The sequence below is a fragment of the Tasmannia lanceolata genome, unplaced genomic scaffold (assembly GCF_043159265.1).
Source record: "Tasmannia lanceolata isolate RefF3 unplaced genomic scaffold, GAP_Taslan_0.1 ptg000006l, whole genome shotgun sequence".
Lineage (NCBI taxonomy): Eukaryota > Viridiplantae > Streptophyta > Magnoliopsida > Canellales > Winteraceae > Tasmannia > Tasmannia lanceolata.
The window spans coordinates 761,279-784,658 of record NW_027518683.1 but is presented as its reverse complement, the minus strand read 5'-3'; the positions used below and the strand labels follow the sequence as shown (position 1 = coordinate 784,658).

At 38.1% G+C, this 23,380-nt stretch overlaps 1 protein-coding gene across 3 annotated transcripts; it reads left to right on the top strand.

Annotated features, from left to right (window-relative positions):
- The first annotated feature begins 10,321 nt into the window (after positions 1-10,321).
- LOC143879171 (KH domain-containing protein At5g56140-like) lies at positions 10,322-23,380 on the top strand. 3 transcript variants are annotated; one of them, XM_077381388.1, is made up of 7 exons: positions 10,322-10,511; positions 11,831-11,916; positions 15,757-15,905; positions 17,383-17,502; positions 17,653-17,769; positions 22,678-22,818; positions 22,943-23,380. In XM_077381388.1, the coding sequence occupies exons 1-7, from the start codon at positions 10,402-10,404 to the stop codon at positions 23,090-23,092; spliced, it is 873 nt and encodes a 290-aa protein (XP_077237503.1). In that variant the 5' UTR covers positions 10,322-10,401; the 3' UTR covers positions 23,093-23,380. The 3 variants fall into 3 exon arrangements, with proteins under 3 accessions (XP_077237503.1, XP_077237501.1, XP_077237502.1); XM_077381386.1 differs by having other exon boundaries at positions 10,327-10,511; positions 22,678-22,821; XM_077381387.1 differs by having other exon boundaries at positions 10,329-10,511; positions 15,760-15,905; positions 22,678-22,821.

The window sequence follows — 23,380 nt, the reverse complement described above, 5'->3', positions numbered from 1 at the left end:
CTCATCATGAGTCATCATGAGGGGGAGAGAAAAATGAGAGTGGTTGTCCCCCTCTTGTCCCCCCAATTCCCTTGATTTTTGCAAAAATAAAAAAATAAAATAAAATAAAAAAAACAATCATCACATGGCATTGGATGCCATACGAAAACCAAAACTCATTATGCTATTTTAAAAAAAAGAAAATGATGACATTCCTTATTCTCTCCGTGAATATAGCGGATCCCACATCAGCGGGCCCCACACCAGCGGACCCCACATCAGCGGGCCCCACACCAACGGACCCCACATCAGCGGGCCCCACACAAATGGGTCCCACATCAACGGGCCCCACACAAGCGGGTCCCACACAAACGGGTCCCACATCAGCGGGCCCCACACAAATGGGTCCCACATATTCAATTTTTGGAGAATTTTGGGTCAGGTCAAAATGGGGTGTCTACAGAGGAGTACCTTGAATGGATGACCCATGGCTCTGTAAACTATTGAAGATTTCCACTAATCTTTGCTTATCTTACAATCAAGCCTAATGACTGTTTATATAGAACACTCAAGAGGATAAACATAGAAACTGGTATCACAAGATTTATGGAAAGAGATTTGACAAGATATGAGAATATAATCTCATACCTAATCTAGACTCCCTGCATAATCTTTCCCAATTAATCCAAATCAAATCTTGGAAGATGTGATTTTATTCTACGTAATCAAACCATAGTTGCCTAATCTAACCTATTGGTGAGATCTCACATATTCTAACATGCCCCCTCAAACGTATATGGATTGAAACTCAATATACGTTTGATTACAATGAATATCCCCAAAAAAATGTAAAAATTTGCCAATTTTGTTGCACATTGGCATGATTGATGTCTGCTTGATGTATGTTGCCAATATTGTTGAAGATGATGGATGATGGCCGCCTGTTGTTGAAGAATGTGTCGCATTAAAAAGGTGAGCTGCAAATAGCTTCAATGAACTGGACTGGACTCAAGCCTGAATGGGCGAGTCATTAGGCCGATTAGAATATCGAACCTTCTGAAAATGGGTCACAATGGACCAATGGACGAATGCCTTTATGGGCAAGAAATGGCCTCTATGGGCAAAAGAAAGCCTTAATGGGCAGGCTTCACAGGTCAGCTTGAGATACCGATCCTTATGAAAGAGAGAAATTGCTCCCTCAGGCACGAACCTCAAGGAGAGAGGCCCCTCAACTGAGTAGAGCTCCTATTTCAGGCACGCACCACAAAGAGGTACCTCAACCGAGATAGGCGAAAGACAAAAATATAAAAAAAGAGATGAAAGAAATATAAAAGAAAGCAACAAATAGCAGCTAGGAATGGTGGCAACAATTATCGACGAAAAATTGGACACTGGAAAAAAGTGTGCAAATATCAAATATGTGTTTTGAAAATGCAAATCCCTTTTTTTTTTTTTTTGGTGAAGGTGTTGACAGCAAAATAAGGAGACCGTGTAATTGGCACAAGATGATGAGAGGGGCGCATTCAAGAAGATGAGGGGTTATTGAAGGCAACCAAGAAAGTCTTGAAAATTAGATGGGAAAAGAATGCAAGGAGATTGAACAAGAATGCTAACGAATTATGCTAAGGATGCAAGGAGATTGAAACTAATGAAGCTGGTAAGGAAGGCACTACTGGTGATGTTAATTTGAGAAAGAAATGTGGGAGCAATGGTGGCCAGGCGGACGGCTAGATCGGCCGTCCGCCGGAGAGAGCAGCTATTTGTCTTGTGGTCACTCCAAGATCGGTGGCTCTAATACCATGTAAAATATTGAAGATTTCCACTAATCTTTGCTTATCTTACAATCAAGCCTAATGACTGTTTATATAGCACACTCAAGAGGATAAACATAAAAACTAATATCACAAGATTTATGGAAAGAGATTTGACAAGATATGAGAAGATAATCTAAATACCTAATCTAGCCTCCTTGCATAATCTTCCCCAATTAATCCAAATCAAATCTTGGAAGATGTGATTTTATTCTACCTAATCAAACCATAGTTGCCTAATCTAACCTATTGGTGAGATCTCACATATTCTAACAGGCCCTTGGTTTGGTTGATCATTTCGATCGGCCGGGCTCCACCATGAAAAGGTAAACGGTTGATTTTTGTACCTATTTCGTCTAATACTTAACACATAAAAATTAGAATAGTTGTTAGTGTTACGTTTGGAAGAAGTAAGCAAGAAGCTCAACGGAACATTAGTGATTTTGAAGTATAAATCTTTTATATATAATACTGCAAGATAGGGGTTTCAATGTTCACGTTGACGGTATTGGTATGTTTCCTATTACGACTAAAAGTTTGGGATTCTGTTTCTCTCTCACAAACGTGAGCTGAAAACTTCGAGGGTGCGGAGAAAATATAGGGAACTCTCCCCAAACTCTTTCCATGGAGGAAAACACGTCGAGAACGGGATATTGTTTGTAAAATAAAAAGGGGACTGAAATGACCCTTGATTTAACCCTTTTAAATGTGCATTTATTGCCATTGTGGGGGATTTGAGCTCCTCCATTTGTCTTTTAGTGGACGTGGCTCAAACGGTTGAAGCACGTTTCTTTTTCGAAAACGGAATCCCGTTTTCCTAGCAGTGCTCTTTCCTGGAAGTCATATGAGACAGATGGATGACATGGCACTCTCCAAATATGTTCCTAAAATCTTACAGATAAAATCTTTGACAAAACGCGTAAAAACTAAAACTAAAATTTCGGATTATTTCCTATATTTTTGGGATGGGCTATAGTTAGAAGAATCAGGCCCCTCCTTAAAGCTTGTACACTGGAGTGTCAATTGGCTAACCTGCTTGGGAACCATGCTCTCATTTTTCTTCTCCTTGGCCCATTGAAAATCTCCTACTTCTTGAATAATGGTGTCTCTGGATTCCTTTAGTTGATCTCTCTTAACTCTCCTTCCCCACTTTGGTGTCTTTATTTCTTATGTTTTGTAGTTGGAGAGCGCTCTCCAGGGCTCCCTACTTTTGTTGTATTTACTATTGTTTTCTTCTTCTTTTTTCCTTTTTTGGTAACATAGGGTTATCCCCACCACAAATTTTAGGACGGTACTATTCTCGTGCACGGGGATCGGGTAAGCAGGAGATTCGAACTCAGCGTCTAAGGGGAGCATACCAGTTACTTTAGACCAAAGAGCCACACCCGTATGGGTTCTTTTGTTTTATTCTCTTGATGCGAAGCATAAGTAGCAAAGAATAAATAAATAACTAATTGCAATTCTACATCCCCTTATAATCGACCTTTTAGACATGTGACTGAGTAAACGTTGTACTTAAGAAGCCTTTTTCACGAATGACTAGAAGTCTAGCGGGCCTACATGTATACGATCGGATTTGTTGATCTGATAATACCTTGGTCAAATGTCCCTCGGCGGCCTTTTATCAATAAAAGAGGGAAATGATTTCAGCGCTCCAATGTTTTGATAAACTTGCGCTCACTTGTTTGTCTTGTAGTATTTAAAGGCCTTTAAGACCTTTTTGAGAACCGTAATATCCTCTGGCATCCCTTTAAATACTACACAACAAACAAGTGGAGTGCATATTTATGGGCGCAGAAATCATTTCCCTAAAAATATGACCCTAAACCTTTGATCCATTCTTCCAAGGGAAGCTAAACATTGTATTTTTTGTACTTCATCTGACTTTTCAAATGAGTTGCTGAAAAAAAAAAAAAAACTTGGGAAGGTGGTTGACGACCCAAAACCTAGCCATCCTGTTGAAATGTCAAATAGGATGATGTTGAAATGATATTTTTGTGGGAACTAGGCGTTTGAAATTATTATAGTCCAAATGAAAAGAAATAAAATGAAGTTATTAAAGGTATCATTCTTTCTTGTATGGCGCATTCTCCGAATTACAAGAGAGAGCAAGATGACTAGGGTGTTGCATGCTTTGGGCGGCAGCAGTGGGGGTGATGGTGGAGGGTTTCATATGTCTGGGGCCTTGTTCTCGCTTTGCATGATGGTCTCATCACTGTTGATGATATCCGTGATCATATTTGCTTGTATTGATAAACCAAATAAATCTAAGAAGCGACGACGCTCGAGGGATGGCGGTCATGGTGGAGAAGGTGGAGACGGTAGAGTCAGTGGTGATGGTGGTGGCGGTGGAGACGGCGAACACCATGGGGGCGGGCACCATGGCAGACATCATCCTCCGGGTGGGCTCCATGTCGGACATCATGCTGGCGGCGGGCATCAGTGCGGTTTGTGTTGCTGCGTACTTAAATATGGATCTAGAAGATACCATGTGTCATGCCTATAAGTTTGTTTTTTATTTTTTGAAAGATAATTGTTGAAAAATTAATTTGACGATCGACACAGTGCAACCGAAAATAGTAAACACTACTGGCCTGTGTGGCTACCATAATTTTTTTTCATGATAAACTAGTGTCTCCAATGTCTCCAAATGGATACAATTATAAATTGAAGGTCCATCTAACTAAAGCTTGAACTGCTGTCCTACAAGCATGGTTTTTGGCGAAATCCCAAATTTCGAGAATTTAGGCCGAAATTCTCTAGAAAATGTTTTTTTTTTAAAGAAAGATTATGGGCCTAAATTTCTGAATTTCGGTCCGAAATTTCGAAATTAATTACATAATAATTTTTAATTATTACGAGATTTAGGCCCGAAATTTCGGATTTCGGTGGGGTCCGAAATCAGTACCAAAACCGAAATTTAAAACCTTGCCTACAAGTTGCATTTTTCATTTGTAATCAAACAATGGAAAAGTAAAATATTTAAGAAAAGTTTTTCGCTTCCACAAAAATTCATGCAATCCAAACATGGCCCAAGTATTATGCCAATAAAAAATGAGGTCGTGGATGATATTTCCAAAATATTTTATTGTTGCAGCTTATTCTGGGCATTTACTGGGGATAAAATTGGCAATATGCCATAAAAAACATTGTTATAGTAGTTGTTAGAAGCAAGGTTTAAAATTTCGGTTGCAGTACCAGTTTCGGACCCTGAAATTTTGATATTTCGGTCGAAATCTGGTACAAAAATCGAATCCAATATTTTATTCAATATTAAATTTCGGTCTAAATTTCAGTGAAATATTAAATTAATTTTTAAAAAAATAGATTTTTGGGGTCAAATTTCGGAAAAACCGAAATTTCGGCCGAAATAAATGGCCGTTACGGTTTTTGGTGGTTTCGGTGTTGGTCTCCACCGAAATCCGAAATTTCAGATTTCAGTCGAAATTTAAAACCATGGTTAAAAGTAATTAATTAGTTGGACATCCTCGTGTGTGTGTGTGTGTGTGTGTGAGAGAGAGAGAGAGAGAGAGAGAGAGAGAGTTGGGCCAAACTCCTTAATAGGCCCAAACTCAATTGGGCCCGGCCTTATGTATAACCTTGCCCCTTATGTATAATCCTCCCCCCCACCCACCCCAAAAAAAAACGTATAAATCCTGGCTCCGCCATTGCATTGGAGCTATTCTTCATGGGGATAGAAATCCATGGATAGGTTACTTTGTGATTGGGTATCCATGTGCAAATCGGGTCGATTTTTTATGAACTTCGGGTTGATTCCAATTCATTTTTAAGCAAAGACTCAACCTGAACCGACCCAAATCCTACCCCTACCTACGCTACTTCAATAATAAAATCTTGAATAAATCAGAAAAATAGAGTAGTGCTAATAACATTTCCCATATTCAAAAGCTCTGTTATTTTAAGGATTTGACCCTTCATTATTAGGAAAAGGTATGTTGGCGTCGAACCCGGGACCAAAAGCCTGCAACAGCGAGCGTGTGAAATTCGTGGAATTGAAAGATAGCTGGAAGACGCACCCAACCTAACCACTATTCGGTTGAACGCTTCTACCCAGGAGAACCCCCTTTAGTGTAAAAAGAGTAGTCATAAATACACCAGAAGCAAGGTGGCCGGGAGAAAAAATGGGGACGAATATATCCCTTCCCTAAATTCAGTCACCCAAAAGTGAGACTATAGAAACCACACCTGTATAGACCTGACAAATGCGACCCGTGCCAGCGGGTCGACCCAACCCACACGCAAATTTGCGGGTACGGGTCGGGTTATTAGTGACCCGTCAAAACTGATCCGTGGGTGACCCAACCCGCAAAAACATGGGTCGGGTTAGGTCAACCTGCAGGCACCCGAGGGTTTTTGGATTTTTTTAAATTTTTTTTATTTTAAAAGAGATAATGAGATCAAGGGCTAAGATCAGAGCTAGGGTTTTAAAACTTAAAAGAGAGACCATTTCTCATTTTTCTCTCTTTCGTTTACACTGTTTAGATAGGGTTTGAGTCTTTGAGACGAGTAGACTAGAGAAGAAACGAATGGAACTGCTGAAGCTTGAAGACGGCTTACTCTTTCCTTCAACACAGGGAAATCCAATTCACATCACATTGAAAATATGACAACCCTTTATTATTATGCATAACATAGGAAATTAAAGCATGAACTGAAAGTCTGAAACTCTGACCCCAATGTTATATATGCTTTGGATGATCCAAACCGTGCATTTGATGGGCCATAATGTAAATAGGTTGTGCCCAAAAAATCATTAGCATAGATGATTCTAACCCTCCGATTTAGAGAGGGACTCACAATATGGAAACTTCTATAGATCGAACGGTTGAGATCATCCTATGGCAATGATTTTTGGGGCACGATCTATTTACGTTGTGGCCCATCAAATGGACGGTTTGGATCATCCTACAGTGTAGGCTGTACCATCCATTTTGAAAATTAGGGGGTGAATTCATACATAGAAGGGGGTGAATTTATCACGGCCAAATAAAAACACTTTTTTGGAAAACATTGCGGGTCAACCCGCGGGTCGACCCGACCCACCCGCACTGGGTACGGTTCACCGGTTGCTGACCCGTAGGAATGCGGGTCATTTTGACCCGCAACCCGCGTGACTCAAGGTGGCAATTGGGCTGTGACGGCCCACGGCACAGCACGCCATCGGCGGTGCCAGCACGGCACGAAGACGTGGGCCGTGCCCGGCTGAGGGTTTAGGCACGCAGCACGAACCAGCACGGCATGAGAAGCGGTACGGCACGCCCGGTACAACAAAAATCAGTGTAAAAGGGAGTTTTATTTGGCTGTTTTCTCGTGCTGGTACATACGACACGGGCCGCGGGTCGTGTCGTGCCTAACCTCGTGCTTATTCATGCCGGCATGGCACGGCCCGAGGCCAAATCGTGCAGTGCCGTGCCTGGCCCGCGGGCTGTGTGGGCCGTTAATTTTCGTGCAGTGCCGGCACGGCATGGCCCGTTTGCCACCTTGACGGTGTGACCCACCTGTTTGTCAGGTCTACACCTGTATTTGAAAAGTAGACAGGATGTTTTATTTCTGGGTGTATATGTAGAATAGCAATTATATGGTGCCCGTGCGTTGGGCTGCGGGAAACTGGGTTTCTGTAGGACATGGGTGGTAGCCTTGATATGTGATCCAACGACAGCCTCTTAAAAAGTCGGACTTGCATCAGATATCAAGGACGCCATAAGACATGGATAAATGTGTAGTAGAATTTATAGCGTTATCTTTAATGCATAAAGTTAGTATTGGGATGAATGGTAAGTTGGTAACTAACAATTTTTCAGTTCCACGGGGAGACATGCATGTGAAACAGGCAACCCACGTCGAATCCCTCCTTTTCTTTTGCCTTTGTTCCTCTTGTTGCTTCGTTTGGTTGCTAGTAAAAAAGAGTTCAATTGGATTCTTGTGGAGAAAGAGAGGGGATAAGCATTTATTAGACAAGAGTGTCATTATGAGTGGAGAGAGAGGGAAAAGACAGAAAGAGAAAGAGAGCACCATTCCCTAGAAAATCACATGAGAGACTTCCAAGATAAAGCTGATGTCACCTCCCTTTTTCTACAAAAATCCAATGAAATATCTTTATTTACTAGCAACCAAATGAGAATTAACCATGAAAAAGAATTTTAGCACACATCTGATTACGGTGAATTTTTTTCATGACAATCTAGTTGTCCAAGTGATGAGACAGGGTAAGGTGAATGAAGGGGTTAAAAATCAGGAAACTAGTGTCGCGAAGTAGTGAAGAGGGGCTAAAATCGGAAACAAAAAACTCTAATCAAAATAGCATTAACTTTTTCCTTATTTTTAGCCACTTCTTATCCCCATCTCAATCGTGCCCCTCAAAACTCTCTCCTCCCACCCGCCCTACCCTCTTTATCCACTTGGAGACACTAATTTATCATGAAAAAAAATCCTCATTGAATATTTGTTTGCCTATAGTGAGGACAGCATGGGGCGGGTTTGGAAAGTAGGGAAAACATTTTTTTTTTGGAAAGGAAGGGAAAACAAAATTCCGATTTTAAACAGGAATTTTTTTCCGCTGCTTACTATCCCATCGCATGCTCTCCTGACTAACCGCCCTCTCAAATATCTCTCTCACCAGCCCTATCTGCGCCTTCTCTCAGCTATGGTAAACAAATATTCCATGAATATTTTTTCCATGGTTGCAATCATAAGTAAACAGTTTTTTCATGGCTGCCAGACATGCCCTCAAAGTATAGTTTTTTGCCTGTGTTTCTTAGGGAATAGGGACTTCCTATGCCCCCACCTCCTCCTCATTCCTGCCCAATCAAGTCTCTCCCTCTCCATCTCCCTCTCACCTCTGGCACCATAGATATTCAATGAAATATTTTTTCATGGTGCCAAATATGCCCATAGCAACATAATTTTATACTGAAAAATTCTTCCAAAGCGAATACATCTCATTTACTTAATCCAACTTACCAAAAATCAATATATAGAAGTTCACGTGGATCATCCATGCACATTATTTTTGAATGAAACACAAATCCATGTGTATTAGAAGGGTCTGTTTTATATTATATTTTGTTCCAATGGCTCATCAAGGTTTACAAGAATAAATCGCAAATTGATTAACTAAGATGTGATTGATTACATCACGGGCAAATGAACTTCATTTTTAATAGAAAGTCTACGCGTAAGGGAAAGATATTTGGGTCAATCCTTATATCCCAATGTATGACTTGATGATCGGAAGGTAGTGTTACCCTGAGCTTTTAAAATAAATGATTAATGAAGGAATTATGCTTAGCCTTTACAAAACGATGTTTCTGCTTTCACACTTGCCAACTATATAGGTGGGCCCTCTCTCTCTCATACACCCTGTCCGATTGTGACTGAGCAACCTCAATCTTCCACTTATTTAGCTTTATTAATGCTACGTTTTTTTGCCTAAAACGTGACATAACATTCCCATATACATACATAATATGAAAAGAAAACAGTTCCTTTTCAATGTGTATAGAGAGAGGCCAAACCCCTTGCTCTAGTCTTGGCCTTTTGCTTCATTGAGCGAAACACTAACAATTCCACTTTTTACAAAAGCCCGATAACTTGATAACTTGACTTCAGAGATTTATTTCTCAGGCTTTGCTAGGGACCATCGTAGAAGTCATTTCGCTGGCCTGCTGTTGTTGCACGAGAGAGCAGCCACCTCAGATGAATTAAATGAATAAGACAAAATTTGTTGAAAAGTGAGCCTATGTGGCTGCTCTCTCATGCAACCGCCGAACTGCAAAATACCTTGCGTGATTGTCCCTAAATACACTCTTTTTTCTCTTTATGAGTTTTTATATTGTGTGCAAATTTTTATATGGTGTGTGCCAGTATAGTCCGGTATTATTCAAAAATTATTGTACGACCCACTAGACCGGATGATCCAAACCATTCATTTGTTGGGCCACAACTTTAATCGGTTGTACCCCCAAAATCATTTCCATTGGATGATCCTAACAAGATATATAGGGATTTTCATAACGTGCAGTCCCTCTAGATCCGAGGTTTAGGATCATACAATGGAAATGATAATTAGGACTCAACGTATATAAGTTGCGGCCCAGCAAATGAACGTTTGGATCATCCTGTGAAGTGGCCCGTACTGTAGTTTTTTAAAAATACTGGACTATATGGCCCCACACCATATAAAATCTCTCTCTCTCTAACTACATATTCCTTTACTTTTTTTAGTTTTCCTTTTTAGGCCTTGTTTGGGTTGTAGGGGAAAAATTATTGAGGAAAACTTTTTACTAGGACTTTTTTTCATTTCTACAATTTATAATGGGGAAATGATAAATGAGCCCCTTTTCGTCACATGTATTTTCCTAACTTTTCCAAAAAAAAAAAGCCAGTATTTTATCTATCAATTAGGGAAAAAGAAAAAGAAAAAGTGAGTATTTTCGATGCCCTAACCCTAGATACGTGAAAAATGTGCTAAGAAAAAGCTGCCTTGGCTTTTCTATTACCTTTTATAAATAGAAGTATATAACCTCCTCTCTGCCACCGACCCTAAGCTCGAATCTGGCCGGGATTCCACGCCATCTGACCGACGGAGAAGATGTCTTCCGGCAGATATATGGCCTACTCCCCCTCTCCCTCCACTGCCCCTCACTCTCCTCATATCTCCGGCATACGCTCCGCTACCAACGCTTTCGTTGAACAAGAGAAGTAAGCTTCTTCTTTTTTCTCCCCCCCAAACCCTAGTTTTTTCGCAAAATCCAAAGCCAATCCTTTTTTTTTTCTTTTCATTGTTAGGTTCTACGGATTTTATCTATCAATTCTCCTATGTTTCTTCTTATATTTTTCTTTTTAATTTGTATCAGATGCGGTTTCTTTTCTGGATTCTATCCTATGAAAATGTAGGATTATTTTCCCTATGTTTATTCTGTTATTTGGTTTGATTTGATCTATAACCTTACCTTTCTGAGGAATTTGTATTAGGTCATCTTGATTAACCTGATGTGTTTGGAAAAGGCGAGGTTTATAATGTATTTGGTTCGTCCTATGTTTACTTCGGTTGCTTTTATCCAGTTCTTCAGATGATTTTCCCGAAAACTATAGTCTTCGGATGATTTTCTATGTATTTATGTTTTTTTTAAAAATGAAAAAGTAGTTTCTTTGCAATTGTTTCGAGGTGGTGTACATGTTTTTTTAGTGAATTTTGATTGTTTAAATTTTGAAATATGAAATATTAATATCAGGATTGACAATTTTAGATTTTATTGGGTTAATTTTCTTCTTCTGTTGTTTTTTTGCTTATGCCATTGTCGTAAAACGCCGTCTCTATGGAAGAAGAAAACTTGATTGGTACTTTCTTAATGCTTCCTTGGACACACTACTCTGATTTTGTCTGTGATTTATTTGGGTGCATTTAGGAACTTCTCAATGACTTGTACTTGGAAAGTCCAAATTCTTGATACTCCTCTTATAGATTTCCCCAAGCTTTATTATTACTTTTATTGTTTTTGTGATTTCTTCCAATTCTCTTGTTCTCATGTTCTTTTTTTTTGGTCATGTTCATTAGTTCTACACTTCTACCATGATTGTAACATTTTAAAACTCAATTCTGGTATCTATGAATGTCCGGCATTGATATTCCCTAGGAGCCATTGAATGAAAGATTGAAGAAATAATTGACTGTATTCATACTTTGTTTTTTCAACACGCCTTCTAGCTTGTAGCGTAGCATAAAAAAGGCCATTTTTCTCAGCGTCCATCTGCTGATTACTTTTTGAAGGCGTGTGTGAGAAAGAATCCATCTATGAAATACAAGGCATTCCTATTTCATACTTCAGAGATGCCTTACCATTGAAATTGCACGTCCACTTCCGTTTCCTTGCAAAATGGCTCTCGTTGCAATTGGTTGTCACATCTGTATCTTGATACCATGGTTATGATGTTTTGAGTGAAGAGAGGGACATTATTGTCAACTTTCTGTATCTGCATGATTGGGTATGGCTAACTGAATATAGAAATTTGCTTGACAGGTATCTTTCGGAGTTGCTGTCAGAACGACACAAAATCGGTCCCTTTATGCCGGTGCTTCCACACTGCTACCGACTGTTGAACCAAGGTGAGTCCCAAAATCTATAAATAGGTTGCATTCCATCTTGAAATTCCGTGGTTGCCATGTCAAACCATTGAAGTACAAGGGTGTCATTTGTTTGTATTTTCTACTCAAGTTTATTACCATTATTATTTTTGATATCATTTGTCTGTGCTGATTTTTCTTTGAATGGTGCTGTTTGTGCTGATCTAAGGGTTCAATTGGATATATGCATGGATGGAAATTGTTGATTCCATCGTGAAGTTGCTCCTATGTTTATTTCACTTTATGGATCATGGTCTGCAACATTACTTAGGGTACTCAAAGTTCTATAGAAAGGAAAAAATCTGATTGTCATCAAATGTAACATTTGATGGACTTGTATCATGGGGATCCATTCCATCAAAACTAACATTTGATGGGATTTGATGGACTTGTATCATGGGGATCCACACTTTTTGTGACCTGAAGCAGATGAGGGTATTTCATTTTTCAAGTTTCCTGGAAGCAATCTCTTCAAATGACATTTGTACATGCAAATGATGCTCTACTGATCTCTTATGTAAAATTCTTGACGTAATAACATTGCATAATTTGCTGGCATTTAGTTAATTGAGTGTGATTCATATCGTGGAAGACAGACAAATCTGTCTGCTTGTTAGTACGCGGGAATATGAAGTTCTGAACCGATGCTTGATCCTTGATTTAAGTTACACAACGAATATCAATCCAAATTCCAGAAATGGGCATTGGAGAAAGTTTATTTTTGTTGCATGCTTGTTGACATATTTGTCGCCGATGTAGGTGGAATGTGCATTTTCTTGCAGTTTTGACCTTCTAGTCTGCTGCTGTTTTACTCAAATGTACATTTGTGCAGTTTTTTAATATTGGATTGCATTTTACTCTCTGTGATTCATATCTGTCAGGTACGATTTTTTGATGGACTGTATTAGGAATACAGGTTGACGGAGATAGTGTTGATTAGAAGGGACTCTGCTGGTGAAGTTGGTTCGTCCCTGTGATTGATATGTTTGTAAGCCAGTGAATCAGCTGACAGATAATGGAAATACTGTAAAACTTATTCAATGATGTAAAACGGTTATCACTCTGGTGTGCTGTGAAATAATCATCCTTCATCAAGGCGTCTCCAGGCCAGTTTTCTCATTGAGATTGCTTTTTGGTAATTAATTCTAAATTTGGACATACTGAAAAGTTTTGGGTTGCCGCTGTGTTTCAGAAAGGTTTTGTGGTTGAGAAGCTCATTCTGGCTAGATCTGTGAGAGTGGGGCTTTTGGTTGGGTTAGGGTTGGTTCGCTTAGCTGTGGTAAAAGTAACTGAACTTAATTATGCGAGGGGTGTAGAGAACTGAGAGTATGAACCAGAGGTTCTGAAGACAGTTTTATTTGCAAATTGCTCTGATGATGTACTGAACTCATTATGCTACTTCGTTTCTGATGTTGTTCAAGACATCAAAGCTCACAACAAGCTCCGAAGCTCAGTGATTTTTACGTTATGAAAATACTTGCAGTACTCTAGGCATTGGAAGATGACATAGAGAGAGGTTCTTTCCTTCAAGATTTAAGGTAAGACATAACAAACCCTATGTAAGTCAGAGGTAAAGGAGGCAAGGAAAAAGGATAGGAATTCAATGAACACGTGTAGATCGGCTGTGGAGACGATGAATTTTAGTGACTGACTGGTTAGATCAAAGGTTCTAAGTTAAATCTTTAGCTTGAATATTAAAGCAGATAGAATTAGAAAATATTACAGCAAGACATGAAACTATTTTCTGAAAAGACTTGTTTAAGGAGAGGAACAAATTGGAACCAATCCTAAACACATTAGATCATATACTTTTACGGAGATGGTAGCTGTGCTTTGAAGAAATTCGTTGAATATCACTCTAAGGAAGCAGATATTCATTAGGATGGCTACTTGATTTAAAGAAATTTAATTGAAACAAAGGCAGAAAGATAAACATCAGAGCATTAATGACCCTACTCTATTTAGTGGCTGCACAGAAGTTGATATAATTGGCTTCTGTACAGTAACTTTCTCAAGCAAGGATCGAACACATGAGTATTGTAGTGAGGTCTAAGATGATGTTGAATAGTAACAGAGACTTCAATTCTAAAGTACATGGTAGGAAAGGAATTAAAGCAGTACAGTAAGCTAACCTTAGTTGTAAACTTCATTTCGTTTCGCCTGAAATGAGCGAAACTTTTCGTTCCGGACCTAAATCTTGGATTTCGGTCAATTTCGTCCGAAATCCGGAATTTCGGACGAGATGGGCGAAATTGACAAAATTTTCATGTTTTTCTTCTACTCCCCCCTGTTTCTTCTTGGTTCTCCCTTCTTCTTCTTTCCTCTTCTTAGTATTTACATATAAAGTCATTTAAGTAAATGTCCATTTACTTAAGATTTATAAGTAAATAAGGGAATACCCCCATTTGGATTCAGTAAAAATAGTTTCAAGACCCAATTCTAAAAGGATAAAAAGTAATCAGACCGGGTTAAATTCTTAACTTCCAAACTATCAGGTATTTTTCCAATTTTAAAAATTCATAAACTCTATCATGCCCAAACATTATTAAATCACAAAAGTCCCGTAAAAAATTCCATAATTTGGTCTTTAATTTTTTTTTCTTCATATTGTCAGGCACAGGTCAACACACAGGTCAACACAGAAACTTCGATTAACTGGATACAATGAAAGACTACATGTATCTCATGCACTAGATTTGGACAGAAATTTACATTATTTGCATGATTTTAATTGCCTGAGACATACTTAAACAACCCTCCATGCCGAACTGTAGAAAAATTGCTGTAGTTTCTGATAGAATACCTGATTAGAAGTATGGATGTGCATCAATTGGAATTTCATTCACAATATTGTTCAAAATATCATTTACAGCTATTATAAATTTTGGTTTGCTGTACTATTCAAGATGGATCACCTGATCGTCCACGGTAGCCCTATTCTTGTATCTACAGAAATTTCTGGCATAATTAGGTAGAGTTTATGAAATGCTACTACGAGGAAATGTTATTCCATTCTTGAATTAATCGTTCCTACTGAATAAAGCGTAATGATTGGTAAACACCTCTATCAAGTGAATGCAGATAGTTCTCTCATACACTAAGGTCTGGACAGAAATTTTCCTGAGTGAGTACAATCAATGACTAAATCTCTCATGCACTAAGAAGCATCATTTGAAATGTGAGATTGTTTTAGATTCTGATAGAAGACCTGGTTAGAAATAAGGATGTATATTCATTGGAATTTCAGTTACAATGCTGATCAAAATACCATTCTAAAGAAAACAATGCTGATCAAAATATCATTGACAGCTACTGGAATTTTTGGTTTGCTTTATAATAAAGGAAGACGGACCTTAATGACCATGGCTGTCCTATGTACTGGAATTGTTGACAAATTTAGGTGAACTTTATATATCTACTTGTTCTAGACACAGCAAGTCCTTATTTTTATGAATGTTTATGTAGTATTTATCTATTTATAGTACTTCTATTACCTCGAATTACATATTATCTAGTCCTGGGTGCTTTGTATTTTTGCATTAGCAAAAGTAGGTATAATGCTATGCACACACACACACACGCGCACCTCATTTCTTGTGGAGAAGTCGTCCGCTAATTCACTTAGAACTAATTTACTTGTTTTTTTTTTTTTATCATTATAGGTTATGTTTACAAACAGGAAAAAAAACAGCTTGCATTGACAGGATGCTAATTTTGATTTGACTCTTTTAATCAGTCCATGTTGTCTGTCCATTTTGTGCTGACTAATTTCTTAACAAATGCTAACTGGTACATCTTATTCTTGAAATTGAAATTGTGAAGCAGAAATATTGCGTGTAACCACACTGTTGGGGAATGCATCACTTTTAGATCACAGTGGGTCTGAACATGCTAGCCCTCTGAATTCTGGAGGATTGTTTTCAAATGGAGGAGCAGATATGAATGGATGGGCATCAGCATTTCAATCAGAAGTACGGATACTAACCATTAACATAACTCCTCTTTCCATCTAATTTTACTGCTCTTCAGAAGCATTCCTGACATAGTTTCTTACAGCTAGTGCTAACTTGAAATAAATTCCCTGTTTGAGTGCTTGCATTTAGAATTTCAACTATTGCTATCAGTGGCAGTATAACTAACATTCTTTAAGGAACAATTCATTAATTAATTCGTTCTTGTTGAGGTTTTAAGCTTTGCTTAGCATTAGTTTTTGTTAGATGGTGAGAAATGCGGGGAAAAATAGGTTCTTTGTTGCATCCACAGTCCACTTTTCAGGCGCTAAAACATGAAGGTTGTTTGAATCAGACCTCCAAACACAGAGGTGGCAAGCATTAACAAGTATTTTTTTTAAAAGGTAGCATTAACAAGTATTGTGATGCAGTAAATGGTGCTTAGCAGATTAGTGACCTTTTCAGCACTCACAGCTGGATAAATTTATGATTATTGATGTTAAATTCTTATTAGGCACAGCTGTTAATTGTTTGGTTTCCGATGACCCCGTGGCCTGCTAAACAATGTGTTCTTATCCATAAAATATCTTCACCATTTCTGCTTATGTGGTTTCTGAACGTTAAACTTTGTGTAGCATTAGTTTTTGTTAGATGGTGGGAATCGCAGGAAAATAGGGTTTTTTGTGCATCTGTAAACCTCTCTTCAGGTGCTAAAACACGAAGGTTGTTTGAATCAGACCTCCAAACTCAGAGGTGGCAAGCATTAACAAGTATTGCGATGCAATAAATGATGCTTAGCTGATTAGCACCCTTTTCAGCACGCACAGCTGGATAAATTTATGTTTCTTATGTTAAATTCTAATCAGGCAGAGATGTTAATTGTTTGGCTTCCGATGACCTTATGGCCTACTAAACAATGTGTTCTTATCAATAAAATATCTTCACTGTTTTTGTTTATGTGATATTTGAATAGTGGAATGATGTTCCTTACGTTGCAAAGCATTTGTTATTTTACAACATCCCTAACGCATCTGATCAGAATCAATGCCAGGACACTAAACTCTTTCTTTATAATCAGGGAATGTTTTTTATTTTTCTTTTTTGAATGGTAGTCAGGGAATGTTTTAGGTTGTGTGAAATGCATTTTAGTAATGAAGTTCAAATTTGTAGTCTGTGGCTTTTGAGCTTCTTTACAATCTTGATAAAATGTCACTAATATCAACTTATTTCCTCAAGAACCTTGATGCATTTGCTTAATGCTGCTCAATTATTTTACTCTGAGAAATACTGCCTGCTCAATTATTGAAGTCTGCTATTTGTTGAGAGGATTTTATGTTATCATCCTGATGCTACTGTGCAATTTTAATTGTATGAGATCATAAATTGCTCATTGCTCAAATAGATGTAGTCTGTTATTGCTATGTGTGTCTTCCCAAGCACTTTTTGAGCTCTCTTTTTCTTTTTCCTGTTTAACCACGCCTTGAGTTCTAATATGCAGAGGTTGGGGTTACTACAGCCATCATCAGCTCATGGTTGGCTTGGATCACAAGGTAGCTCATCGGGCCTTATTGTCAAGAAAACGATGCGGGTGGATATTCCTGTTGATACATACCCTACTGTATGCAGTAAAAACTTCTTGCTTATCCACCAAAAGAAAAAAAAATTTAAAAAAGGAAAAAAAAACTTCTTGCTCCGTGCTGATATATTTACATGTAATTCTCTCTTTTGTCTTTGACACTGATCGTTCTCCATTAAATTGTCTTTGAAGTACAACTTTGTGGGGCGGCTCCTTGGTCCTCGAGGAAACTCTCTGAAGCGAGTGGAGGCAAGTACTGAATGTCGTGTCTTAATCAGAGGGCGTGGCAGCATCAAGGATCCAACTCGGGTAAGATCATGCTGCTTTAGCAATTATTTGAATCTGTCTGCATGCATAAAGATGTGTCTGGCATGTCACATGAAGACAAGGTGATATAATACTATGGATTCTGAAAACGACCTACTAATGCCCTTGCTATTGTGGAAAAACAAAGCTTCAATGTTTCTGTCATAAACTTGGGTTTAGTGCATGTTTGTAAAGGTAACCCTGGATTGTAGACTCCAAATCCTTTCCCAACAATCAAAACACTTCTAGATTTCTCATTGAGAGGAAGACAAAGTTTGGAAGTAGAGTTGTCACTTTTGTTCTGGTGATTTTTTTTCTTCCTAGAGTGGAATGTTCAAGCGTTCTGTTTAGAAAGTGATGCAGATTGTAGGCCCGATAAGAGGCATATTTGCCCATTAGGATTTATTTTCATGTTATTTAGATTTCCATGTTATTTAGTTTCAAGAATTTTATTTTCATATTTTAGTTTTAGGGCTTTTATTATTATTATTATTTCAGTTGGGTTAGGGATTGGATTTTAAAGTGTTGATAAGGACGGACTGAGAAGGGGTGGGTGGCTGGTTGGGAAGAAGATGGGTTGAAAGGGGCTGTTTTGGGGGCTGATTTGGTGTAAAACTTGAGGAATTAAGGGGAACAATTTGAGGATCTACGAAGACTTGAATTTTTTGGCTTATATCGTCAGAAGCGGGGCGAGGATGTAGTAAATATGACTGGACAGGAGGTACCTAAGAGGGACATCTTTTGCTATCGTGGTTCAATCCTATATAAGGAAGGAGAGATTGAAGAGGATGTTAACCACAGAATAAGAGCAGGTTGGTTGAAGTGGAAGCATGCTTCAAAAGTTCTATGTGACCGTAGAACACCTACCAAGTTGAAGAGAGTTTTTTAAGACAGCTAGCAGTGAGGCCGGCCATGCTGTACGGCTCAGAATGTTGAGCCACAAAGAAGCAGCATGTGCATAAGATGAGTGTAGCCGAGATGCGAATGCTTAGATGGATGTGCGCCCACACAAGGTTAGATCGAATTAAAAATGAAGACATTCGTAAAAAGGTGGGGGTGGCACCAACTGAGGAGAAGATGAGAGAGCACCACTTAAGATGGTTTGGGCATATCCAACATAGGCCTTTGAATGCTCTAGTGAGAATAAGTGACTCGTGCCAAGTTGATGGAGTAAAAAGAGGTAGGGCAGACCGAAAACAACTTGGGTAGAAACAATGAGGAAAGACTTGAGGGCTAGGAACATAATAGAGAACATGACCTTGAATATGAGAGAATGGAAGAAAATGATCCATGTAGACGAACCGGGTTGGGAACACAAGGTTAGATAGAATTAAAAATGAAAACATCCGTAAAAAGGTGGGCGTGGCACCAATTGAGGAGAAGATGAGAGAGCACCGCTTAAGATGGTTTGGGCATATCCAACGTAGGCCTTTGGATTCTCCAGTGAGAAGAAGTGACTCGTGCCAAGTTGATGGAGTAAAAAGAGGTAGGGGCAGTCCGAAAACAACTTGGGTAGAAACAGTGAGGAAAGACTTGAGGGCGAGGAACATAATAGAGAACATGACATTGAATAGGAGAGAATGGAAGAAAATGATCCATGTAGACGAACCAACTAGTGTCAGGATTAGACTTAGTCAAATTTGAGCCGGGTGGATCCTTTCACCTTCTTCATGAAAATTTTCTAAAGGATTCATTAGTTAACCCGAACTAGTTTGGGACAAAGGCTTAGTTGAGTTGAGATCGTCGGAATAAATCTTGGATCTGTTGCTCTGATACCAAATTCATATAGGACTGGGAGAGAGAAATAGAAGAAAGAGGAGAAAAGAGAAGAAGAATAGGGGAAGAAGAGAAAGAGAGGAAAAGAGAACTAGAAGAAGAAAATAATTAGAGGGGAGAAATCTCAATCAATCAATTAATCGTCCAAAACTAATTTAACTTTCATACATGAGGCCTATATATAGGTAATGGAAATAAAATTCTGTGGAAAATGAAAGCCCTAAAACTAAAACATGAAAGTAAAATCCTAGAAACTAAATAACATGGAAATCTAAATAATATGAAAATAAATCCTAATCGACAAATATGCCTCTTATTGGGCCTACAATCATCAGAAAGTTCATTAAATTTTTATTTTCAAATAAAAAATATTTAAAAATATATAAGGAACCATCACATCAATCAAATTTAACAAATAGGCATGTTCTACTAGAAACATCTACCAAATATATGTACCCTTGAAATTGGCTCTTCATAATCCAAATATCTGGATTTAGTTTTGTCACACTCGCTATCATAAATTATGAAATATTTATAGCAAATAATTATAAATAACCAAATTCTAAATATAAATATTACAAAACATAAACACCATTAAGAACATATTACGAAAAATAAACAAATTCAAGCCATATTTTTCATAAATATTCTCAAATCTCATAAATATTCTCAAATCTCTCATCTCTTCTCCTAGTCTTCATCCTCAACTTTTAGGCCGCTCCTGCTTGTTCTCATCATCATTTTCGTCGCCACTAGATCCACCGCAACTCCACTAACTCTCTATCATCTGCTGCATTACTAGCTTGTTACACAGATTCCCCACATAATTCATCCATGGTGATAATAGATCATGATCTTTCTTTGCTACCCAGTCCTGCATACTTTTAATTGGTCTCTAGGTTGATGGGATGAGTTCTGTTTGATAATAGTGGAAGATATAATTATCAGGCAAATCATATGCATAATATATTGGAAAATGCACCTGATAAATATAATTATGTCAGACAATATTAGATATAATGCTAAAAGATAAAAAATGCATAATGTAACCTTTTCTTCTCTTACCCAGGTAAATGGGTGTCTGCCATTTTGCCAAACGGGGCCACATTTGTAGAAAGTAAGTGTTGTTAGATAGATTGCAAGATATTGCGTTTTCTGCCAAAAATGTAGGCTTGCCTTCAGGGCAGGCTCGAGTAAGAGTGGGTGCTTAAGGACCACAAAAGTGTATTTAAGTTAGCATTTTTTTGCATTGTTTTAGGTTTTTATTTTGGTATATGTCTTGATCATGACGGAGACGGAAACATGTTAATTTTGGGTGGAAATTTCAGTGAAAGCCCTGTAAAAATGATGGAGCATTTTCTGGCAATGTTTTAGGTTTCTGTTTTTGTGTATGTTTTGATCGTGATTCAAATGGAAACGTGTCGGTTTTGGGTGGAAATTTCAGTGAAAGTCCCATTAAATTACAGAAATGTATAGAAACATATGCAAATAATAGACATTTACGATGAAACTCAAATAGTGCTGATTAAGCACAAATGCACACTAAAAATCCATCATATAAATAAAAAAACACCCATAAAGATTTAACAACATCAAACACAATGAGGAACATGTCTGATAATTCAGTACATACCACATTTCACATGTAATTCATAATTTCATTTGCATATTTATACATAATACATGCATCACATTTCACATGTAATTAATATGAATATAATTATGTAACATATTGGTATAGTATACAACCCTTTCTATATGCATTTCAGTTTCGATATGCATTTCGTTGGGGATGAGAATGTAAACATTTCGGTTATTTCGTGTCAGTTTAGGAGGAAATTTAAATCATGCATTATGGTTCCTTCGGGTTCAAATGCTCGAATGAAGTCAAAGCCTGAGCACTGTGTTTAGGGTTAATCCATTTTTTTTTCTTTTTCCATTTGTAGAAATCTAGGGAAAGCTAGTAGTTGAAGGTGACTATCATCACGTGGTCATGGACATTAGCTGGCATGATTGATGAGGTTGTGGATGTGTTTAGTGATCTGTACATTTTTTTTAATGAAGTATTGCATGAAGTAAAAGAAGGCAGTGGATTCCCTGTGGAAGGGTGTCCATTGTTGTTTTGTGTCAAATGAACTAAATTTGGACGAAGTGTTGTTCGATGAATTGCAATATATTGAGTTCTCAGCCAAAAATGTAGGCTTTGCCTTTGGAGCAGGTTTTAGTGGGAGTGTGATTAGAAACCATAGAAGTCTATTTAAGTTGAAATTTTGTTGTTTCTTGGGTGTCAAATGCTCAAATGAAGTCAAAGCCTGAGCATTGTGTTAACGGTTTAAGAATTTTTTGTTGAAATCTAGGGAAATCTAGTAATTGAAGGTGACTATCATCACGTGGGCATGGAGATTAGTTAGCATGGTTGGTGAGATTGTGGATGTGGTGGGAGATCTATAATTGCTTTTTTAGTAATATGTTGCATGAAGACAAAGGCAGTGGATTCCTTGCTGAAGAGTTTAAGATTGACATTATTGATTGGGATTTCTTGGTGTATTGGTTTGATGGTTCTCTGTCATTGTTGTGAGAAGAGGTCGTTCTCTGTCATTTATAATCAACAAAAGAAGAAGAAAAGAAGATTAGAGTTGCTTGTTCACATATGTTTATGAGTTTATCTATGCGGTTATGCAAAAGTTTTCAAAAGATATGTATCACGTATATGATGTGTTCCAGAAGACCTATCATACTATTTTCTATCTTATAGAATTACAATTAAAATAGTGCTTAAACTCCCAATCAAGTAACTGAAACTCAGTAGACTGGATTAAGAATTGGGTGAGGTTAATGGGTAATTCAATTTTTTAAATCTGAAAAAGATAGATCAATGCTTGAACAACTCAATCGAGAAATAGAAAATCCATCAAGTACTCAAAGAACTCTTGCCTGATTACTCAAAACTCAAACCCTATCTATAGCAAAAGTTCATTTAAACTTGATGGGCACAATCAACTGCTTTATTGAGTTTCATTCCCCTCGGACTCGTAGTGGTGATAAACTGTGAGGAGGTTTTTATCCTGCTTAATATAAAATAGGAGCCATTGATTTCTACTTCTTTGTTCTTATCATGTCTTCATACCTTGGTAGGAAGAAATGATGAGGGGAAAACCGGGATATGAACATTTGAATGAGCCCCTTCACATACTTGTGGAGGCAGAGTTGCCAGTAGAACTAGTTGATGCGCGCCTGATGCAAGCACGTGAGATCCTTGAAGACTTGCTCAAGCCCGTGGTAGTTTTTTTCTCTAATCCCTTGATTTACTCTGTCATCAATCTTAAACATTTTTTTAAACATTTAATTGAATAATATTTCTCTAGCTCATGTTTCTGTCCTTGTTTGTCTGCTTGTCCAGGATGAATCACAGGATTTCTTCAAGAAGCAACAGCTCCGGGAGCTGGCGATTCTCAATGGCACTCTCCGTGAGGAAGGTTCACATATGGCTGGCTCTGTGTCTCCATTCCACAACAGCCTTGGTATGAAGAGAGCAAAGACAACTGGGTAACTAACAAGGCAAGGGATTAAATGTTGCCTATTCCCGTTTGCCAGGTGTTCCCCTGGGGCCTATGCTTCAATTGTGGGTGGGGCTGCAGGGCTGTAGCGTGTCTCCATGTAAGTGTGTGTATCTTCTGTTGGGGGTTGTTATGATGTTTTAGGTTCATTTTGGGTGGTTGTGGGGTTTGCCTATCTACGTGTTTAGCAAGTTTGGTGGGACAGAAAATCTCCAATCGTTTCTTTATATTGTATTATTATTATTATTAATATTATGCTTGTGGTGACAATTTTGATGTTA